General features: G+C 34.4%; 1 protein-coding gene across 4 annotated transcripts in view; it reads right to left on the bottom strand.

Annotated features, from left to right (window-relative positions):
* The window catches only part of PCDH17 (protocadherin 17), a 100,679-nt gene that overhangs the window by 45,072 nt on the left and 36,161 nt on the right, over positions 1–19,446 (bottom strand). The window contains exons 2-3 of one of the 4 annotated variants that reach the window (XM_047872401.1): positions 18,745–18,803; positions 18,439–18,611 (exon numbers count right to left, since the gene is read on the bottom strand). In XM_047872401.1, the coding sequence (XP_047728357.1) occupies positions 18,439–18,611; positions 18,745–18,803 (232 nt within the window). Of the gene's footprint in view, positions 1–18,438; positions 18,612–18,744; positions 18,804–19,446 lie in introns of those variants that run through there. The other 3 variants (XM_047872411.1, XM_047872429.1, XM_047872420.1) reach the window with 3 other exon arrangements.

The following is a 19,446-nucleotide window of genomic DNA, read 5'->3' as shown; positions in this document are numbered from 1 at the left end:
TCTTAGTTTGTGCATTGAGAGTATGACTCACTGGACACTTAATTTCAAATAAGAATACAATCATCATAACAAAAATTGTGAAACAGACCACAGTGACATTCTAGGCTCAAAAATTCCAAACATTCCTTGCTCGCTATTCAAAGAGGCTTCAAATTATTTAAACACAGGACATTCCTGGAAGAAATGATTAAACTTTCATTAAGCTTTCAAACTCAAATGTACCTTCTTTTACCCTGCCCAATACCATCAGCAACCAGTTTCTAAGTCTAAAATTATGTTACTTTCCTATCCTATATCCAGTTTATTATGGTATAAATCTCTTTTCTGAATCACCCACATTGCATTTCTCTGATAGACTTCATATCCAATTGCCAAATACTGTTACTTTATTTGTACTGTGTCAAACCTGTATGTTTCCATTCACACCGACCACCATCATTTCTGGTCTTTACCACTTTGTATGAAAGTTAGTGAACCAGATTGGTCTCCTTGAAGCCACCTTTCCCTCTCTACAATCTGTGCTGTCCCACAGAAAGTTTCCCTAAGTAGCTGTATTACTTTGGTTATGCTCCTACCCACACATTTTTAATGGTTTCTACTGATCGTTAAAAATGCCCAATTCTTATATTAACATCAAATGTTCTGCACAATTTTGTCTCATTTTTTTCTACCACATTTAATAATGTTTTAGATAAACTTTTACATTTTAGAATAATTTTGTTTTTTTAATGTTTATTTATTTAGAGAGAGCATGCACGGTATGCATGTGCAAGTGGGGGAGGGGTGGAGAGAGAGACAGAGAGAGAGAGAGAGACAGACAGACAGACAGAATCCCAAGCAGGCTCCGTGCTGTCAGAGTAGAGCCCGAGGCAGAGCCTAAACTCACGAACCATGAGTTCATGACCTGAGCTGAAATCGAGAGTTGGACACTTAACTATCTGAGCCATTCAGGTGCCTGAGAATAATTTTAAATTTACAGAAAAATTGATACTACAGAGAGCTCCATGAATCTCACACCCAACTGGCCCTATCATTAACATTTAATATTCATATAGTACATTTGTCACAATTAATGAACCATTACTTAGACATTATTGTTAACTAAAGTTCATACTATATTCAAATCGCCTTAGTTTTCACTGTATGTCCTTATTCTGTTCAAGAATTCCATGCAGGATATAGTTTGTCAATAATTTTATCTATAGGAGAGGGATGAAAATTCCATCCTACAATTTTCACAGCTGCAGATAAGATAAATTTTACTCTACCCAATTTTTTTTTCAACTTTTTTATTTATTTTATTTTTTTATTTTTGGGACAGAGAGAGACAGAGCATGAACGGGGGAGGGGCAGAGAGAGAGGGAGACACAGAATCGGAAACAGGCTCCAGGCTCCGAGCCATCAGCCCGGAGCCTGACGCGGGGCTCGAACTCACGGACCGCGAGATCGTGACCTGGCTGAAGTCGGACGCTTAACCGACTGCGCCACCCAGGCGCCCCCTCTACCCAATTTTTAAAGTCAACTCTCATGTATATGCTGATTTCACATGGTAGATCTAAGGTGTGTTTTTCAGACTAATATGCTTCAATAACAAAAAATCAAAATGGATGTTGTTCCAAGAGTTTTGAATGATACAAATACTTACTGGGGTAAACTACTAGAGATCAGGACTTACATTTATTTTGTGCATAATTTTACTCCTTAGTGCCTTATACAGTGTCTGGCACAAGTAAATGCTGAGTCATCTATTGCAACTATATTTGAGAAGATAAAAGAGAATGTGTGTCACTGAGAAACATCAGTAATACTTTATACATCAGTATAATTATTACTAAGCAGATTTTTTACCTTTTGCAATATTTTTAACAGATATTGCACATTAAGAGCACAAACATAATTATAAGGGGATACTTATAGTATCAAGGGAACAAACTACTTTTAGTCTCCCTCAAATAAATTAGAAGCAAATTATAGATAACATACTAATTTCTATCTATCATATCTATTCATCATTGAAGGTTTCAATAAGGATTTTTATGGCGATATACTATAGGCTCAATTTGAATTTTAGTTGTCTTTGAATCAAACGAAAATAGAAATCTGACTTCTTTTTAAAGTAATTTATGATGCAGATAGGTTCCCCCAGAGAGAATTAATGACTATGTTGTATTGTTAAGGTGAATTTGAGCAGTTTAACATCATTGAACTGATATCAGAGAAAGACTATTTACATCTGAAGAAAATGATAGAATATCACTCAAACATTGATGGTGTTAATAAATGTATCAGAGTGTTTAAATGAGCTGATGGCATGTAAGTAATACATATACTGAAATGAATGTACGTATTTATATTTATAACACCATGGTTCCAAAAGACAGGTTAGACAAAATGTGTAACCTCTACTGATAAAACATTATTACTTATAACCTAAAACAACTAATTTTCCTCATAGCTTTTACAAAGCTGTTTCTTTCACTTCTGAACAACTGTTCAACTGTTTTGTTTTCAACATTCAAAAAATTTTTTAAAAAGTTTTTTTAATGTTTTATTTATTTTTGAGAGAGAGACAGAACATGAGCAGGGGAGGGGCAGAAAGAGAGGGAGACACAGAATCTGAAGCAGGCTCCAGGCTCTGAGCTGTCAGCGCAGAGCCCGACGCGGGGCTCGAACTCACACACCGCTAGATCATGACCTGAGCCAAAGTCAGACGCCTAACCAACGGAGCCGCCCAGGCGCCCCAACATTCAAAAAAATTTTAAATGACGTTTAATAAAATACTGTCATGTGAACATGGAAATAATTAAACTGTTAATGGGTATTGAATACTCTTGTGCTAATAAATCTGTGTGAAAATGCATTATTATGTATTATTTAAACATTTTGTAATTTCAAGGACAAGTGTCTAGTAACCTGGTAGAATTTCCAGGCAACGTTACAATACACGTCAGAAGTTAGTGATATTCTGATGGATGTACTCTAAGTGTAATTAAATACATATTTTTAATGCTTTTGCCATTCAAATTTTGGAGATAAATGTATGTATATATGTAAACTCATATATGTTTTCATACATATATGTATGGGCATAAAACAGAAAATAAGTTTAGTAATCACATAGAAAGTCAAAGTTGGGGTACCTTGGTGGCTCAGTTGGTTGAGCAACCAACTCTTGATTTTGGCTCAGGTCATGATCCCAGGTTTGTGGGATCAACCCCCACATCAGCCTCTATGCTGAGCATGGAGCCTGCTTAAGATTCTCTGTCTCTGTCTCTGTCTCTGTCTCTCTCTCTCTCTCTCTCTCCCTCTGCCCATCCCCCACGCATGCATGCGCACTCACACGTGCACCCCCTCTCTTTCTCTCAAATAAAACAATTTTTAAAGAAAATCAAAATTAAATTTAATTAAAACAAATCTAGAGGGAAATGTATTTTATAAATTCTGGAGTTTGATGTAGCCTAGGCTTTTAACATTTTCAGTGTTTTATAGAAGGAAAGAAGGAGTAGAAACAGTATTGGTATCCTCAGTAAAATGCAAGGAAGAAATCTGGAAAACCCTGGCCTCTAGAGGGTTGTTTCTCTAATTTTTAATATTTGAAATATATATTCTTTTTAAAGTATAAACTCAAGGGCGCCTGGGTGGCGCAGTCGGTTAAGCGTCCGACTTCAGCCAGGTCATGATCTCGCGGTCCGTGAGTTCGAGCCCCGCATCAGGCTCTGGGCTGATGGCTCAGAGCCTGGAGCCTGTTTCTGATTCTGTGTCTCCCTCTCTCTCTGCCCCTCCCCCGTTCATGTTCTGTCTCTCTCTGTCCCAAAAATAAATAAACGTTGAAAAAAAATTTAAAAAAAAATAAAAAAAATAAAGTATAAACTCAAGAGGATTTCACATCATGCTCTGAAGAGGTACACTTACCCTTCTCTTTCAAAACTCTTCTATATTTGAGTACCTTACTACTCTTCTTTTTCCTAGTGTTGTCTGTTATTCCTTCTGACAAATCTTTCATTTTCACCACTCTGCTTTCACTCTAAATAGAATTATCTAATTATTAATGGCTTTTTAAATCAGTTACATGGATATGGCCAACTTTATCAGTATTTCATACAAAGAAATGAACACCACTTTTCTGTGTATTCAAATAAAATGATTTCATTGCAAATATAGCTTCTCAGCCTAGTAGTAAGAAGGATCACTTCTGAGCTTTGTGGAATCTTTACCTGCCTCATCTAAGGTTCAAGATAAGCTTTCATTTTCCTAAGTTGTCTCCTGTGTTTCATAGTGGCAATTTGCTTTACTTTTTTCCTGAATATGTCGGTTTATCCACTCACTCAAATTTTTATATATACTTTATAATCCAATATTAGTAATGGACACTCAAAAGATAACCCAAATGTATCCATCTTTCCCTCAATATTATAGAATGATCTGAAAATCTGCAGTCAGATATTTCAAGTAGAATATCATATATTTCAAATAAATTGTACTTACTTTTTGCATTATCCTGTGTTTCTTTTACTCATTCCTATTGCACCATTTGCTTTCTCTGCACATCGTTTTAGCCAGCCAATACTATTCAATAACCCAACAATATTGTTACAACCTGATGGAAGTTTCTAATTTTGAAAACTTGATGGCCCTTTCTTACTCTCTACCAAGATATTAAGGCTTTTAGTCTCCAAATATTGGCACCCCCAAGACTCGCTCTTATTTTCAATATCACCTAGACTAGTGAGAACTTCATTACTTCTCACATGGGCAATTGCCACCGTGAGATGATGAACAGACCCATGATAACCAAAATTTTGGTTCAGCCATATGAAAGCTTGAGGACCTTAGGTTGGTTATCTCCTCTATTCAAAATGGAAATGGCAATTATATCTTATTAAATTATCTTATAACTACCTTATAAAATTATTCAAAATTGTGTATGGTAGATGAGATAATTTAAGTAAATGTACGTAATTCTGTTCTTTGAAGTCATTAAATGTTTGTTTGATCTGTTTCTAACTGTAACAAAACTGGCTCTTTTAAAGATTAATTCAATATCATATCATTTACCAGATCAAGATCTTTTAATATTTATCCTGTGACTTCAAGTTCTTTAAGATCTTCTTAGTGATCTGTATTTTTAATCTTTGATAACTTTTTGTTTTCTTTTTCTTTTTTCTTTCTTTTCTTTCTTTTTTTTTCTTTCTTTCTTTCTTTTTTTTTTTTTTTTTTTGGTAAATAAATACTGGGAATATATTGAGAATACAGGGAGTGTAAGAGAAGTATCTCCTTCACAACATGTTGCTTGCAGACTACTGGGGGAGACAAATTAGTGCAAAAAAGTTCTATTCACCAGGAGCCTTTTTCTTGAAATAGGGAAGAAGACACTGAAAGAATACCTCCCTGGTTGGGGTACAGTAAACTAGCAGGAGACTGGCACAAGGGCAAGGCTTACAGACCAAGGTTAAAAGTGCAGATCACCCTCCCCCCCTCCTCCCAGAACTCTGTGAAATCACTGAATGTTTATACTTGGAGGAGTGAAATGATCAAATTTATCTCTCAAGGGGATCACTGTCCTGCTAATGGATGGTAGTTAACTAACAGGGCATTGAGGGAAGCAGGTGGGTACCTGCCTAGGAGGTGTTCTGAGAAAGGGAGGCAGCCTGGACAGAGGAAATAAACTGTAACTAAGTGAACTGAAGACATTTCAAGACGAATTGGGTCGTGTAACAACAGGACTTAATAACACATACTGTGATGCTGAAGAGATAGAAAAGGAGTTCCTTTGCTGGTTTCTGATTAGAGTGACTAGGTAGGTAGATGGTGATGCCACTTACTGGGATGAGAATAGAGCTGGCTGGGAAGAGCTTGTGAAAGTAGAGAGAAAATATTGGCAGGGTTGGGATGGAGGGGGAACCGAGGTAAATGAAATTTTCAAGCTATTTTGCTATGTTTTAATTGTTCAAAACCTTTGATCAAATACCCAGAGAACTGTGAAATGTCTTAAGAATAAATATGGGCTACAATGTCTTACAAATTGTAGATCATCAGTAAAGTGGGATTAAATTTGTTTATATCACTTCAATATCTCTGAGCAGTCTATCATAGTTCTAAAAGTGACACTGATACTAGTGCTTAATTCATACAACATAACTGGATTGGGATTTATTCTTTGCACATGATTATTGAAGACTGTAAATAAGCAGAAGGGACAAGAGTGCAAAGAGCACAGACATGACATCAGACAGACAACTGCTACACAGTTAAGGGTCTCATCTGTGGGCAAGATCCTTCAGTTTTCTGATGCACGTGGTTTTCACTTATTACAGGAGATAACAGTATCTCACTGGCTTGCCATTAGGACAAGTTTATTTAAAAGTGCTTGGTGCAGGGTCCTCTGGGTGGCTCAGTTTGTTAAGCTTGGTTTCATCTCAGGTCATAATCTCACAGATCATGAGTTCAAGCCCCGCATCAGGCTCTGTGCTGAAGGTGCAGAGCCTGCTTGGGATTCTCTCTCTTTTCCTCTCTTTCAAAATAAATACATAAATTAAAAACACAAAAGTGTTTGGGGCAGTGCTTGTCACATAACAGATGTTCAGTAAATGTGTGTGTTTTTTTTTAATTCCTTATTACTAGTAGCTGATCTTTTGTTATCTGAATAAATTCACACAGTTTGTCAAGTATCTATGCTCTTTTAATGGCTTCACTATGATTTATATTTAAGATAGGGTTGCTAGCTCTGCTGTAAAATAAAAGGGAAAGGAAAAAAATCAACTTTGCTTATTAACAAATATAAATAGCAGTACTTTGAATTGAGTAATGTGTCTTTTGAATTAATCGTATTTAATGCTCAGAATGATTTCAATAAAATTTCTTGGGTATATGCAATTAAAGTGCATGACATGTTATATAAAAATGAAAGAGATATTAAACATACTTCTCCCTTTTTGAATTTTGGTGATGGATTGGTTTGGCCATTGGTTTTTTTTCATTCCCAACTCTCCCCTGGTCTATTATTAATTGATCACTCTAAAAGAAAAATGTGACCAGGTAACGCCACTCAAAAGAGTTTTCAATTGCATGTAGAATATGGTTCAAAGTCGTTGGTATGGAATTCGAGGTTTTTCATAATCTGACCCTAACCCATTCATCTGGTTCAATTTGTCTCCATTATAATTCTATATCCCATATTCAAATACAAATATTTCTACTTTTTTTGCCATTCTTGTATTATACTGTTCAGTTGCCACATCTCTAAATCTTTGATCATGTATTATCCCAGTTTCAAATACTTAATTCACCCTGTATCTTACGGTCTTAGTCCACTTTCAAGTCCAACATTTAAATGCTCCAAGATTCCTCTTTAGCTTCCTAAAGTAAATATTTATCACATTAAAACTATTACGGGGGTGATAGACTATTTTTTTCTACATTTGAAGCAAGACCCCAACTACATATTTCTATAATGATTTAATAGAAGACAGGATTAAATAATTTCTTATGGTGGTACATAATAATTTTTTCATTATGTTACCACTTGAATCATCATCAGTATAACTGGTTGTCAAGAATTTAAGGAAGCAAAGCCCCAACATGCAAATTTAGTACAAGTCTATATAATTCCTTGCCCATAATTTTGAAACCCAAAAATATTTCAGATCTGGAGATTGTTTTATTACTCATCTAGTGGTAAAAAATGACTTGAACTAACATAAGCTATTTATAGCATTCATTTAGTCCATTTACTGTAAATATTCAGGTTTTTTTCTACAAAATTTAATGTGTTTGATTGTGTGTATTGCCAGATTCCAGTGAGGATTTTATATAATATATGATATACGTATTATATCACCTTTGTAAAATCTGAAAAATCCTTAATTCTGGAAAACATCTTGTTCTAAGAATTATAAGCATACATATCAAAACATCAACTTTCAAAAATTTATTCAAGCTATGAAATTGCAAAGTACCAGGGGAGCAAATTTGAATGTTAATATATTTGGTTAAATATAAATATATATATATTTAGTTTGCTATATAACATGTTCACACTTCTTTTTTTTAACAAATATAAATATAAAATAACAGCCATCCATATTTGTTTTTGACAGATGTGCACTTTGGAGTAGAATATTTTGGTAATTTCATGATGTCCCTGGTTTTTCACAAATCTGAGGTCATGTATATACTCTAAAGGCTTATGTGAAATAATGAGATTGATGTCTTTTGCCTTTCACTTTATAGAGAAGATTGGACCCACCTATAATGAACTCCCTGTAAGTATTTTCCTTTCACCTTTACATTGATCTTTTTAATTTATTTCTCCTTTCTTTCCTTTACAGAAAATGAGTTGATCTTTACTTTAAGGCTAGCATCTCCATTACACTCCCATGCATATCCTCTATCCAGTCCTGTCCTTCAATATTTCCTTCTAATTGGATCCTCTGCCTCAGTATATTAATAATTAGTTATCTTAAATGATTAAAGCATTTTCCATTCATAATACCATCTTCCTTAGTTACTATTTTCCCTGTCTTTCCCTTATTCCATTATTCGCCAGTCTTGAAATAAGAGAAATTGCTGTCTCCAATTCCTGACCTTACTTCATAGTCTATCTTTCTGAAATCCCTTTTCTTTTTTCATTACTCCATTATAACTCCTCTCATGAAAATCAAGAGCGGTCTGTCAGTTATCAGATTGTATAGCTGTTCCTTGAGCCTCATTTTCTTGGATTTCTCTAAAGAATCAAAATGTTTGTTCTTATCCATCTCTGGCTACCATGACTCTATGGCTTTCCTACTTCCTCCCTTCCTTACTGATCACCTTTTTTCTGTTTTCTTCAGCATTTTTTCCTTCTGTCCCTCCTCTGGACACATTGAACTATTCATTATCCCCCAAATATTAAATCCACTTTCCATATCCCATGATTGTATTTATGTATTTGTTGTGCTTCTTCTATCTCTCCCTTAAGTCTTAGCTAAATTTTCATCTCTAGTATGAAGTCTTCATTGAATAATTATCAATATTCTATCCTCTTTTTGAAACTCTCAGACCCTTTCATTTACACCTAATCAATAGCACATTATTTTCTACATTTTATTAGATTTAGTACATGTTTCACTTCCTTTACTAGACTACCAGTTCTGTGAAAATGGATTTTGTGAGTCTTGAGAGAGTTCACTTGACTATTTCATCATCATTTGAATGTAAGCTCAGTGTGAAGGAATGTTTGTTTTGCTTACTATTCAGTCCTCAACACCTGGGGGAGCGCTTGGCACATACCAGAAACCCAAGGAATATTTGTTGAGTAAATATACAACATAGCAATTAAGATAGTGCCATATACACAATGATACTATAGAAAGTGTTACTGAATTACATGAAAAATTCACAATGTTTGATTCCAAGTGAATGTTCCTTCTTTCAAAGCAAGTGAGCTCCAGAAGTTATACATTTATCCCAGTAGTGCCAGGTCACCTGTTTGGGACTTTACTCTGAGCTTGTTTGTTGACTCATAAAACAACTTTCTCAGTATCATCCTGTTTTTAACAAGAACAGTATTATCTAACTTTACTTAATGTATTGATTTAATTTGGCTCTCAATGATATTTGGTTGGAAATGAAGTCTAAAAACTCTAGGTTTTAGTCATAAAACTCATCCATGATGTCTCCAGATTTTGGATTGTCACAAACATACTGAACATGTTTCTTGGCAGGTGGAACCATTATTGAACTTTCTCCCTTCCCAACTTCTAAATGCTGCAGGATTCTGTCCTGGATCCTTTTTTCCCAATAATCCTGGATTCTAGTCTCCTGGATTCTTTTCTCCCAATGACGTATTTCATCAATGTACATACTTCACGCATGATCCTATGTCCATAGGATTGTCCAAGTTTATACCTCCAAACTTCTATTCTGATTGCCAAATTATATTTTCCAGTTGCCTGTTCTGATATTCACCTTAAACTCTTTTTTACTTCCCAAATATTTTCCCCATGGTGACCTCACCCTGTCTTTTCCACTTAAGAACACTGAACTTAGTCACCCTAGTCATGATTCTCAGACTCATTATGATACCACGTTCTACACTGCCTCTCCATTTTCTAAAAATTCTCTGGTTAGCTGAAGTTTTTTTGTTTCATTTCTGTTTAGTCCTAGCATCTTTATTTTTTATTTTTTTTCTATCATCTTTAAATGGTGAAGTTTTTTTAGTGGGTTGATTTCAGCATACAAATCAGTATTGTCAATTTAGAGAAAATGCTGAAACTTTCAAATATTTGTGTGTTATTTAATATATATGTTATAAATTACACAAAAAGAGACTTAAATAATTCAAGGTATAGTCCATTTATTTGGGTATTAAATGATTTTTTTCCTTTAGAAACCATTATCTCAAAATCAATTTCAAGTGAATAATAAGCAATTTTTTATAATCATAAAAGTACTGTCATATTCTAAAAAGTTTTTAATCTTTCACTTAATTCCATTCCTGCTACCTGTTTACTACTCTGGGTCTCATTTGCCTTGTCTTACATTACTTCCTCAGCTTCCTAAGTGTATCCCTGTCTCCCCAGGCATTGACAGAAAATAATCTCTTTAAAATGAGACTTTGGGAGGGCTTGGGTGGCTCAGTCGGTTGGGCCTCTGACTTTTGATTTTGGCTCAGGTCATAATCTCAGGGTCGTGGATTGAGCCCCACATCCAGCTCTGTGCCGAGGATGGAGCCTGCTTCTTTCTCTCTCTTCCTCTGCCCCTGTTCCCTGCTCGTGCTCTCTCTCTTTCTAAAGAAATAAAAAATAATATAAAAATAAAATGAGACTTTGCACTGTTGCCACCTGAACCTCCAATGGCTCCTTGTCAGTTGTCTCATCACTGGGCTTCTCACAACCTCTCGGTCTCATTTGCCCCATTTTTCATCTCACACCTTCCTACTCACATGCATCCAACAGCAACTTGCCATACATTACTTCATCTGTGTTTCTTAGAGTGCCCTCTTATCCTCCCTCCCCAAACAGGTAAACATTTTCTGAATGAACCAGTCAACTCAAATGTCTCCTTCCCCAGGAGTTTTCTTTGATTCCCTTAAATCTCAGCTGGGTTTTCTTTCTCATGACTCCATGCATACTCAGGGCATGGCTCTCACTACACCAACCTCAGAGCTTATACGTCCAATTCTCTTACTAGAGTGTGAGCTCCTGCAGAACCCAGCCTGTGCATTACTTTGTCTTTGCATCCCTGGCACAGTTGTTCATTAAAAGAAAAAAAAAAAGTAATTAAATAAATCTCTCCTTGGAACCATCATCCCTCGGTGCACTGAGACAATATCATGGACTCACAATTACAAGTGTAGATATTGTGCCTAGATGAGAAATATATACACCCTTATGCTTGGTGACAAATAACACAATAGTGTCACTGTCTACATCTGGTATGATACATCTTTTTGACTTTTTGGAGCTTCTATTCAATACATTTATTCAATGTATATATAATATATATTTATATACTTATATGTTAAATATTTATTCAATATACATGAAAGAATCGAAAATTAAGCTATCAGGCATAACTGCCTACATCTTCAGATTTATAAAAAAATGAAGTGTTTTGACAAATCTGAAGTACCTGCTTGGAGACGCTGAAGTCTCTCTATCATGAATTACAGGAATGGCATGAAGGATACAAAGAACTCAAGACCAGCAAAGGATAAACCTAGAACTAGCACTATCTCTGCCTCTAACTTTAAGACTCATTGAATCTGTTTTCTTACTTATAAAACAGGGGAATTATGCTTCAAGGATTCAAGGAATCTTCCTACCCTAACGTTTCCTCATATGGTTTTCAAAAGAACGGAGAACCTGCAATACTGGAACATGGGTTTAAAGTGAAATAATGGAAAATTTCTTGAAGAAGCTTAAGACCTATCAACATTAGTTTTTCACAATTCTTAATTAACAGATGAACTAATAACCATGCTTGATTGTCATAGTTTATCGTTTATGTCATACTCTTATTTTCATAGAAATGTACATAATATTAATATACAATTTTATTTGTAAAAATTAAAAAAAAAGTCCTTATTAAAAAAACACACAAAAACCAAAATCCTCTAGGTGTATCCCAGTGTTTGAAAGAAACAATAATTCTAAGGCTGGGAAGGGTTCCCCTGCCCGAAGGCAAAATGAGATTCTAAAAGTTTGGGAACTACTGTCCCAACATTCCCCATTTGGAGTGTTTTAGCAAAAGTCATTACTAAAAGCAAGATAACCTAAAAATCACATTGAAATCTATAGTAAATCATGCAACACTTGTTAGGGAGGCTTTACGATGAGAACAAATGTGAGGGTGATAAAATCTCCCTATTTTCATGATACCAGCTGCTGGATTCTAGAAACAGATGTTTGCACATGAGAAAGAGATGTCATTGAAACTTTTAAAGTTAGGTGAACTATGGGACATTTGCAAAGTTTGGTTATCAAAAATGAACTTAAGCTGCTCATAGTTTGGGGAATATTTTATCCAGTAAAATCTAAAGCCAGATGAATTCTGAAAGTCCTAAGACAGCACAAGAGGGGGAAAAAGTTGACATTAAGGTGCTCTTAAATGCAGCCGAATTCAAACTTAGATGGCTTGATAGAATAAGAATGCTTGGCAAATAATACAATTTCTTAAATGCCACACATTTGAATCATAAAAGCAGCAGTGCCTTTAAAAATTCGTAAATGATTTCTTCCTGGTATTAAACAGTCAACTGTTCTTTTGCTTTCCCCACTCCCCATCCCTCTATATAGCAGTGATTTTCCATTTCCTTCATAAGACAAATTGATATTAATAAGTTTACAGCAGCATTTCTTTTTAAAAGTATTTTCAGAGATTGCGAGGATGGACGTCGTCATCACCTCTGTGTCCTTACTTGTGTAGAAGCAATTTGCTGATGCGTGTTATGGGAAGGTCTGGGAAGAGACATCGACTGATTGGAAGGGTCACAGCTGCAGTAACCATAGGTGCAGAATAGAAAGCAGAACGGAAGCTTGAGAATATTAAAGTACTATCCAAGTACGGTCCTATCGCTAGTCAGTTCTAGGGGCAATTGCAAAGTAGGTCAAGTTTGTGTCCTAATTCAGTGTCCTAATCCTTTCTCAATAACTCCTTTCCAAACCCTGTATGTATGGCTCCACCCCTACTCTGGTGGACAAGAGCTTCACCTTGTGTTCTCCCATTTCCCTACTATTTCTTCCTTAAGTTGTTCCTCCATGGTAAAGTATAGGTTGTAGAAACCTTAAACTGTTTCCTTTCCAGACATAATTAGAAATATGGTGAAATTGCAGTCATTATGCAGTAAATTAGGGAGGGCGATGTTGAAAGAGTAGGGTTCAGAGCCTCGTCAAACTCTGAAATCACATAAAAAATACTGCAGTCTTTAAACTAGCTTAATCCTGTTTTAAATATGGGGCCCACAAGCAAAATTCAAACAGTGATTTGAAAAAAACAAAACAAACAAACAAAAAAATCCATTAGCTTTAGTTTTTGTAGTTTTCCAGAATGTCCTCTGGGAAGAGGGAAGGCAACCCTTAAGAATGTAATTTAGTTTTAAAACTGAATTCACTGGAGCAAACCTAGCTTATTTTGTCTTTCTATTATTCTCAACTTTCTATTGATTTTATTTTTATTAGATTTTAATCAGGGATTCTATTCTGAAATGTTTTGAACCCAGAATGTAATTTAAGAAGTCAGATTTTCTAGCAGAAGAGAGAGGACAGAGGAGGCACAGGATTGAATAGGAAAAAAAAAAAAAAAAGAAAGAAAGAAATTATAAGGCAATTAAATAAAAGGAGAAATGAGAAAGAACTTGAATGAAGCAACTTCTAAGGATCAGAAAAGTCCTGGAATCCAGTTACAGAGGAAGGGATGAACAGTTGGCCACCTAACAGGGCATTAGCTTCCCTCACGGTGATGCTTCTACTGCTGTCCCTAGCAAAGGTTGTCAACACTTACAGGGTGCAATGCTATTCCACTAGCTTCTGGCTTAAATTCACGAACTTGGTTTCAGTCAACTATAAAGATAGCTGAAGACTGATTACCCTTGAAAACTTGAGAACAGTCACTGAGTTATCAATAAAGAGCTCAAAGAAATCACCAGACAGCATTTATGAAAACTGCACATTTATTATTTGGGAATCAAGAGAGACTACTGAATTTTAGGGAAAGTTTACTAAATGTTGTTAAAGAAGAAAAAGTTATTGCTCACAATCAAAATACTTTACCAGACTTCTGTAATGGACAGAACTCCAAAGTACAGATGTTTTCTGAAAGAAGTCAAAGTGGATTGCTTTATCTACCTACCTATCTACTTAGGTAGATACCTACCTACCTACCTACCTATAATATTGGGCAAAGGGAGTATGGAGAAAATCTAAGTGACAAATAGACTGGCAGGGCACAGAGATGCAATCAAATAGAAAGAAACTAAGTACATTCTTTGAGAATTTTTTTTAGTCCCACTAGAGAAACTAAAACCACTTCTTTCTATTAGAGGATTTAACATAAAATCCTTAAGGCTATTCCCCAGCTGTCGCGCTATCCATCACGCCTTCAATTAACTACTGAACTCTTTCAAATATTTTTGCTAAAATAACGACCAACACATACTACTGCTGTGTATTTGGGACGACTAAACCGATGGTAGCAATAAACATAATTATCAGGAATAGAACAAATGGAAAAAGTCTGCACAAAAGAGAAGAAAAAGTAATATTTGAACTAATAATAGAAGATCTCAAAGGCCTAAATCATTTGCAAAGGAAAACCATTATTAGTAGAAAGTTCCATTGAAAATGTGAAGATTATTTTTGGAATTAATTCTAATTTCTAAGCTAAAGAAATATTTTGAGTTAGAAATAGAACATCATTTTTCTTAATAGAGAAAATTTAAACAAGGAAAGAAATCAAATAAGCTAATACAAAAGCTATAAAATATAATATGCTATTGATTGTTTTAACTGAAATGTGTTAAGGCACTACTACAAATTTTTAGAAAGAAAAAAAAGACTCATAAATGGATTTCTTTCTGTTTAGTGTTTGGTTTCTTTCTCCTAAGAGAAAATTTACTTTTGATTCTTAGGAGATTTTTGAAGGTATTAAAGATTAGGGTTTAATATTTGAAATCTGACATGAGATAATTGCTTAAATACGGCTGTCATCATCTTTCATCTGTAAAGAAAATTATCTTTATGGGTGTGCATTGAATTAATTTGGCATTGCCTCTCTTGACGCTTTTCAAATAAATTAACAGAGTACATTGACCAAGACAATGGCTGATGGCTTCTTCAAACATTTTAAAATTATTTCTGAGTAAACTGTTCATTATGTGAGTACTATAAAGCATTGGGTAAGAGGGCGGGCTCTGAAGGCATGTCATTTTATTTCTAATGTTGACTTCACTCCTTATAACTGCAGAACACTGAGAACATTTCTTAATATCTGTTAAATGTGAGAGTAGCAGTACTTCCTTATCTATAAATGCAATGAAAACTAAATAGGATAATAAGTTTTAAGTACTGCATAATTCATTCAATGCATATGAGCTATTCTTACATTCTCCCGTAAGGTTTGCATACATGAACTCAGGTTTTAACTTATTCTTCAATGTTTATTTGATATCTAGTCATAGCAGTGAATCAGAATGTCTGAGCAAATTCTCCCATTTGGAGACAAAGTTGTGTAGAAAAGACACAAGTTTTAGCTATATCTAGATGTAGCATAAAATTCCAACCTGCTGAGCAGATTAATATATTTTCTATACGTTCAGTTTTCTTGTTAAGTGAGACAAAAATGATTAAGCATTTTAGAGTTTTCAGGTTAAATAAGCTAACAATGAAATGGAGCTAACACAGTTTATAGTAAATGGTAAGAACTCAGTAAATGCTAGTCTCCTTCTCTGAATCTATATAGGTAGATAGATAAGTATAAACATGGATAGATGAAAGAAAGAAAGAAAGAAAGAAAGAAAGAAAGAAGAAAAAGAAGAATGGAAGGAAGGAAGGAAGGAAGGAAGGAAGGAAGGAAGGAAGGAAAGAATGAAAGGAGGGAGGAAGGAAGACAAAAAAGGAAGGAAAGAAGAAAACAAAAAAGATGATAGATGATGGAAAGAAATAGGGAGACTGAAGATGAAAAATGGAGACAGATGAGAGAGACAGAGAGGGAGAGCTTCCCCATCTCTACTAGTTACATACAGTTTCTTGAAGGCAGGCTCCAAGTCAAATTTATTTTTGATGTTCCTGAAGAAACTAACTTTCCTCAAGTATTGAAAGGATTTAATAGATATTTATTAAATACATGAGCTAATACATTAATCAGTCAATCAGTCAATGAAATACTATTTTATCTAATCCTCCAAAATCATGTTTTAAAGTAGAGGTCTGTATTTCTTCTATAATTCATAGATTCATAATAACTTTCCCATATTTATTAAGAAAGATGTGTGGAAACTAGTTGTTTTCCAGGACACATTTGTATTAGCATTCTCACTCTTACACTAGCAATTATTTTATGTAGAATGTTATTTACAATATATACCAAATATATGCTTTTCTAAGAATGGCCTACTTTTTTTAGGTATTATCTTCTAATATCAAAATTGAAAAAACAGATTTTCAGTATAAATGACATCTTTAGGCATAAATAAAACCACTTCCATTTTCTATAGGGGCCTTTGCTCTTTCCCATCAAATATATTGCTCAGTTGGATGAAAATAATTTAAAGAGTTAATGTGAACAGCATATAAACTTTTCTTTGATTAACAAAGTTTCTCATGAAATATGATAATAAATGCAAACTCTTTACTTACTCTATGCAGCTTTGCAAAAAGTAGCCAATGTATTATCCATCAATCACTTTATTACACACAAAGATGAGTCTATGTTAGGTTCTGTATTCACATATCAAGATGCAACAACCCACTACTTAAAATTTGTCTAAAAAATTCACATATTATAATATGACATAGTTAAAACCCATCAAGATCATTTAAGTCACTTTAAGTAAACATTCAAATTTGTAGGAACTATGAATATTCTATAAATATTCAATTCAATATTCAATTGTAATTCAATTGAATTACAATTCAATTACTATAAAACACAATATTGCATTGTTGGACAAAAAGTTGCTATGGTGTATATGGCAGTTATGACTTATCAAAAAAGGCTTTTTTGGAGGCCAATCTTAAAATAAATTCAGGATGTTGTATTCAGTGCAGAAATATAAATTATATTTTATTGAACATATGTATTTATTTCTGTATTGCATATATATTATTATGAACCTATGTATTTATTTCTGTATTGAATTCACATATGTGTGAATGTGTTTGTATTAAAATGAATTTTAATTTTAGATTAGAGAAATTAATAATATCTATTGACACATATGTAATATGTCAGGCTTCACTACAGGGAAAAGGTTACTTTCTATGAATTGACAATCAATAAGTGAATTAGAAGAATAAATGACTATGTTCACAAAGTTTAAATGTAGTTTCTCCCTAAAAAACTGAAATAATAAATATTAGATATATTTAAATACTATTATACTTTGAAAACTAGTATTAACTAATATAATACGTACTTGCAATTCTGAAACCCGATTTATACAACAGTTTTTTTCATATTTTATAATTAGACATAAAAACCTATTCACAGTGCCTAAGTCTTATATGTCAGAGTAGCTTAATTCTCTGGGTGAATCATTAGCAAATATTTCATTGTGCTTGAAACAATAAAAGCATCAAAACTAATAAAAAGGCATATCAAATGGATAAATTGAAGATAGACTTTTAGAAAACATTTGTATTATTAGGAAGTATTTCTTTTTTATCTCTATCAGGGTAAACAAGTACATATTTATTTGACACTCATGTACATTTAGATGTAAATCAAAAAAGGAGCCAAAATTCTGGCTTGCTGTCATTTAACTCTTGAAAAACTACTTTGAGGCTAAAATGCGCATTAAAAATAAACAAACTCTGCTAAGAGCTATAAAATTCCAACCAGGTTTTCATTTTACCTAAATGTGGTGAATTTACTAAATTTGATCTTGTAAGTTAGTATATTAGAATGTGCATATCTAGCCAACATATGACCTGCTTTCCTTGCTAATGAAACACAAAATGGGACAGGTTGGGGAATGTCTGTAAAGCTAAGAACAATCTGGTGACTTTGGTCAAGTTGTCATTTTAAGATGGTTACAGACTAATATCCATGGCCTTCCTTTTTCTGTTGTTCTTGAGGTGTTGAATAGTTGCTTTCTGTCTGGGACAAGCTCGGGATCTGCTGTTTCTTTTGATATATTATCAATGGTCCGTTCCACCGTGATAAACTGCGACTCTAGTACTAATAGGTTTATAATGATTGCTTAAGCTTTACACGTCGTAAGCATTGGAAGGCTTCACTCACCTTGTTCAAGTGGTTGGCTTTTAGTTGAAGTAGTTTTCATCTTGAGTGCCTCCCTAACAGACATGTCACAGCAGGAGCCTTTGTTAGTGTCTTGGTCACTGTCAGCCTGATCACTGTCCCCGTGCCCACTGTCTCTCAGGCTGGCTCTTTCTGGGTCCTTAAACGTGGAGCTACTGAAATACATATAAAGAAAAAGAAGAGAAAGTGTTGTCTCTACGAGTTTGAATCTGAAGTGTAGTCTCTTGCAAAGCAATTTTGACACGAATGCAAATGGGGAAGCCGAGAAAGTTATTTAATAGGCCTTACCTTTGAACAAACTGCTGCCTGCTGCCCATGTAATTGGGCTCTGCGGGAAAATTGTCTGTCTGCGAAAGAGAAGGAAAAAATACGTATAGTTGTACACTGGACAAATCTCCTGCAGAGCAACAAGATTTCCTAGTGGAAAAATGATTAATAATTCAAAAATTCCCTTAATCTTCAGATTTGTAAATTTTAATTAAATTGGAAATTGCTGACATGTAATTATGTACTCAGAACAATTAAATGATTCCGGTCCACAAATTACCTGTTAAAGTAAACAATGAGCCTGTCATAACTGGCATTCTCTGTTCCTACCAGGATGGATAACACTGTCTGCGTTGTTTCATTACCTAGATATTAAGATTGAACATTTGTGGGAGGAGTGAAAAAATGACCTAATTTCTCCATATTAAAAGTGTGAATTATTTAATAATACTCATTTTTAAACATAATTGCATCATCTGCTGGGATTCTACGCCCTCCATGTAGCATCACTTAAAGGCATCCACTCCTCAATTAAGAGATGCAGGGCCTTTCCTTCAAATTTTGCCAATAACAATTACAAGCATGGAACATATGGTTGAACTCCTCTCTATAATTCATTCTCATCTACATTCCTATTATGGCATTGAACTCAAACGATACAGTGGAAAGGGGTATTACCGCTGGTTATCGAAAACAAAGTGAAATAAAAATAAGAAATAAAAT

This window comes from Prionailurus viverrinus, chromosome A1 (genome assembly GCF_022837055.1).
Source record: "Prionailurus viverrinus isolate Anna chromosome A1, UM_Priviv_1.0, whole genome shotgun sequence".
In the NCBI taxonomy this organism is placed as follows: domain Eukaryota; kingdom Metazoa; phylum Chordata; class Mammalia; order Carnivora; family Felidae; genus Prionailurus; species Prionailurus viverrinus.
This window is presented reverse-complemented; position numbering and strand designations above follow the sequence as displayed.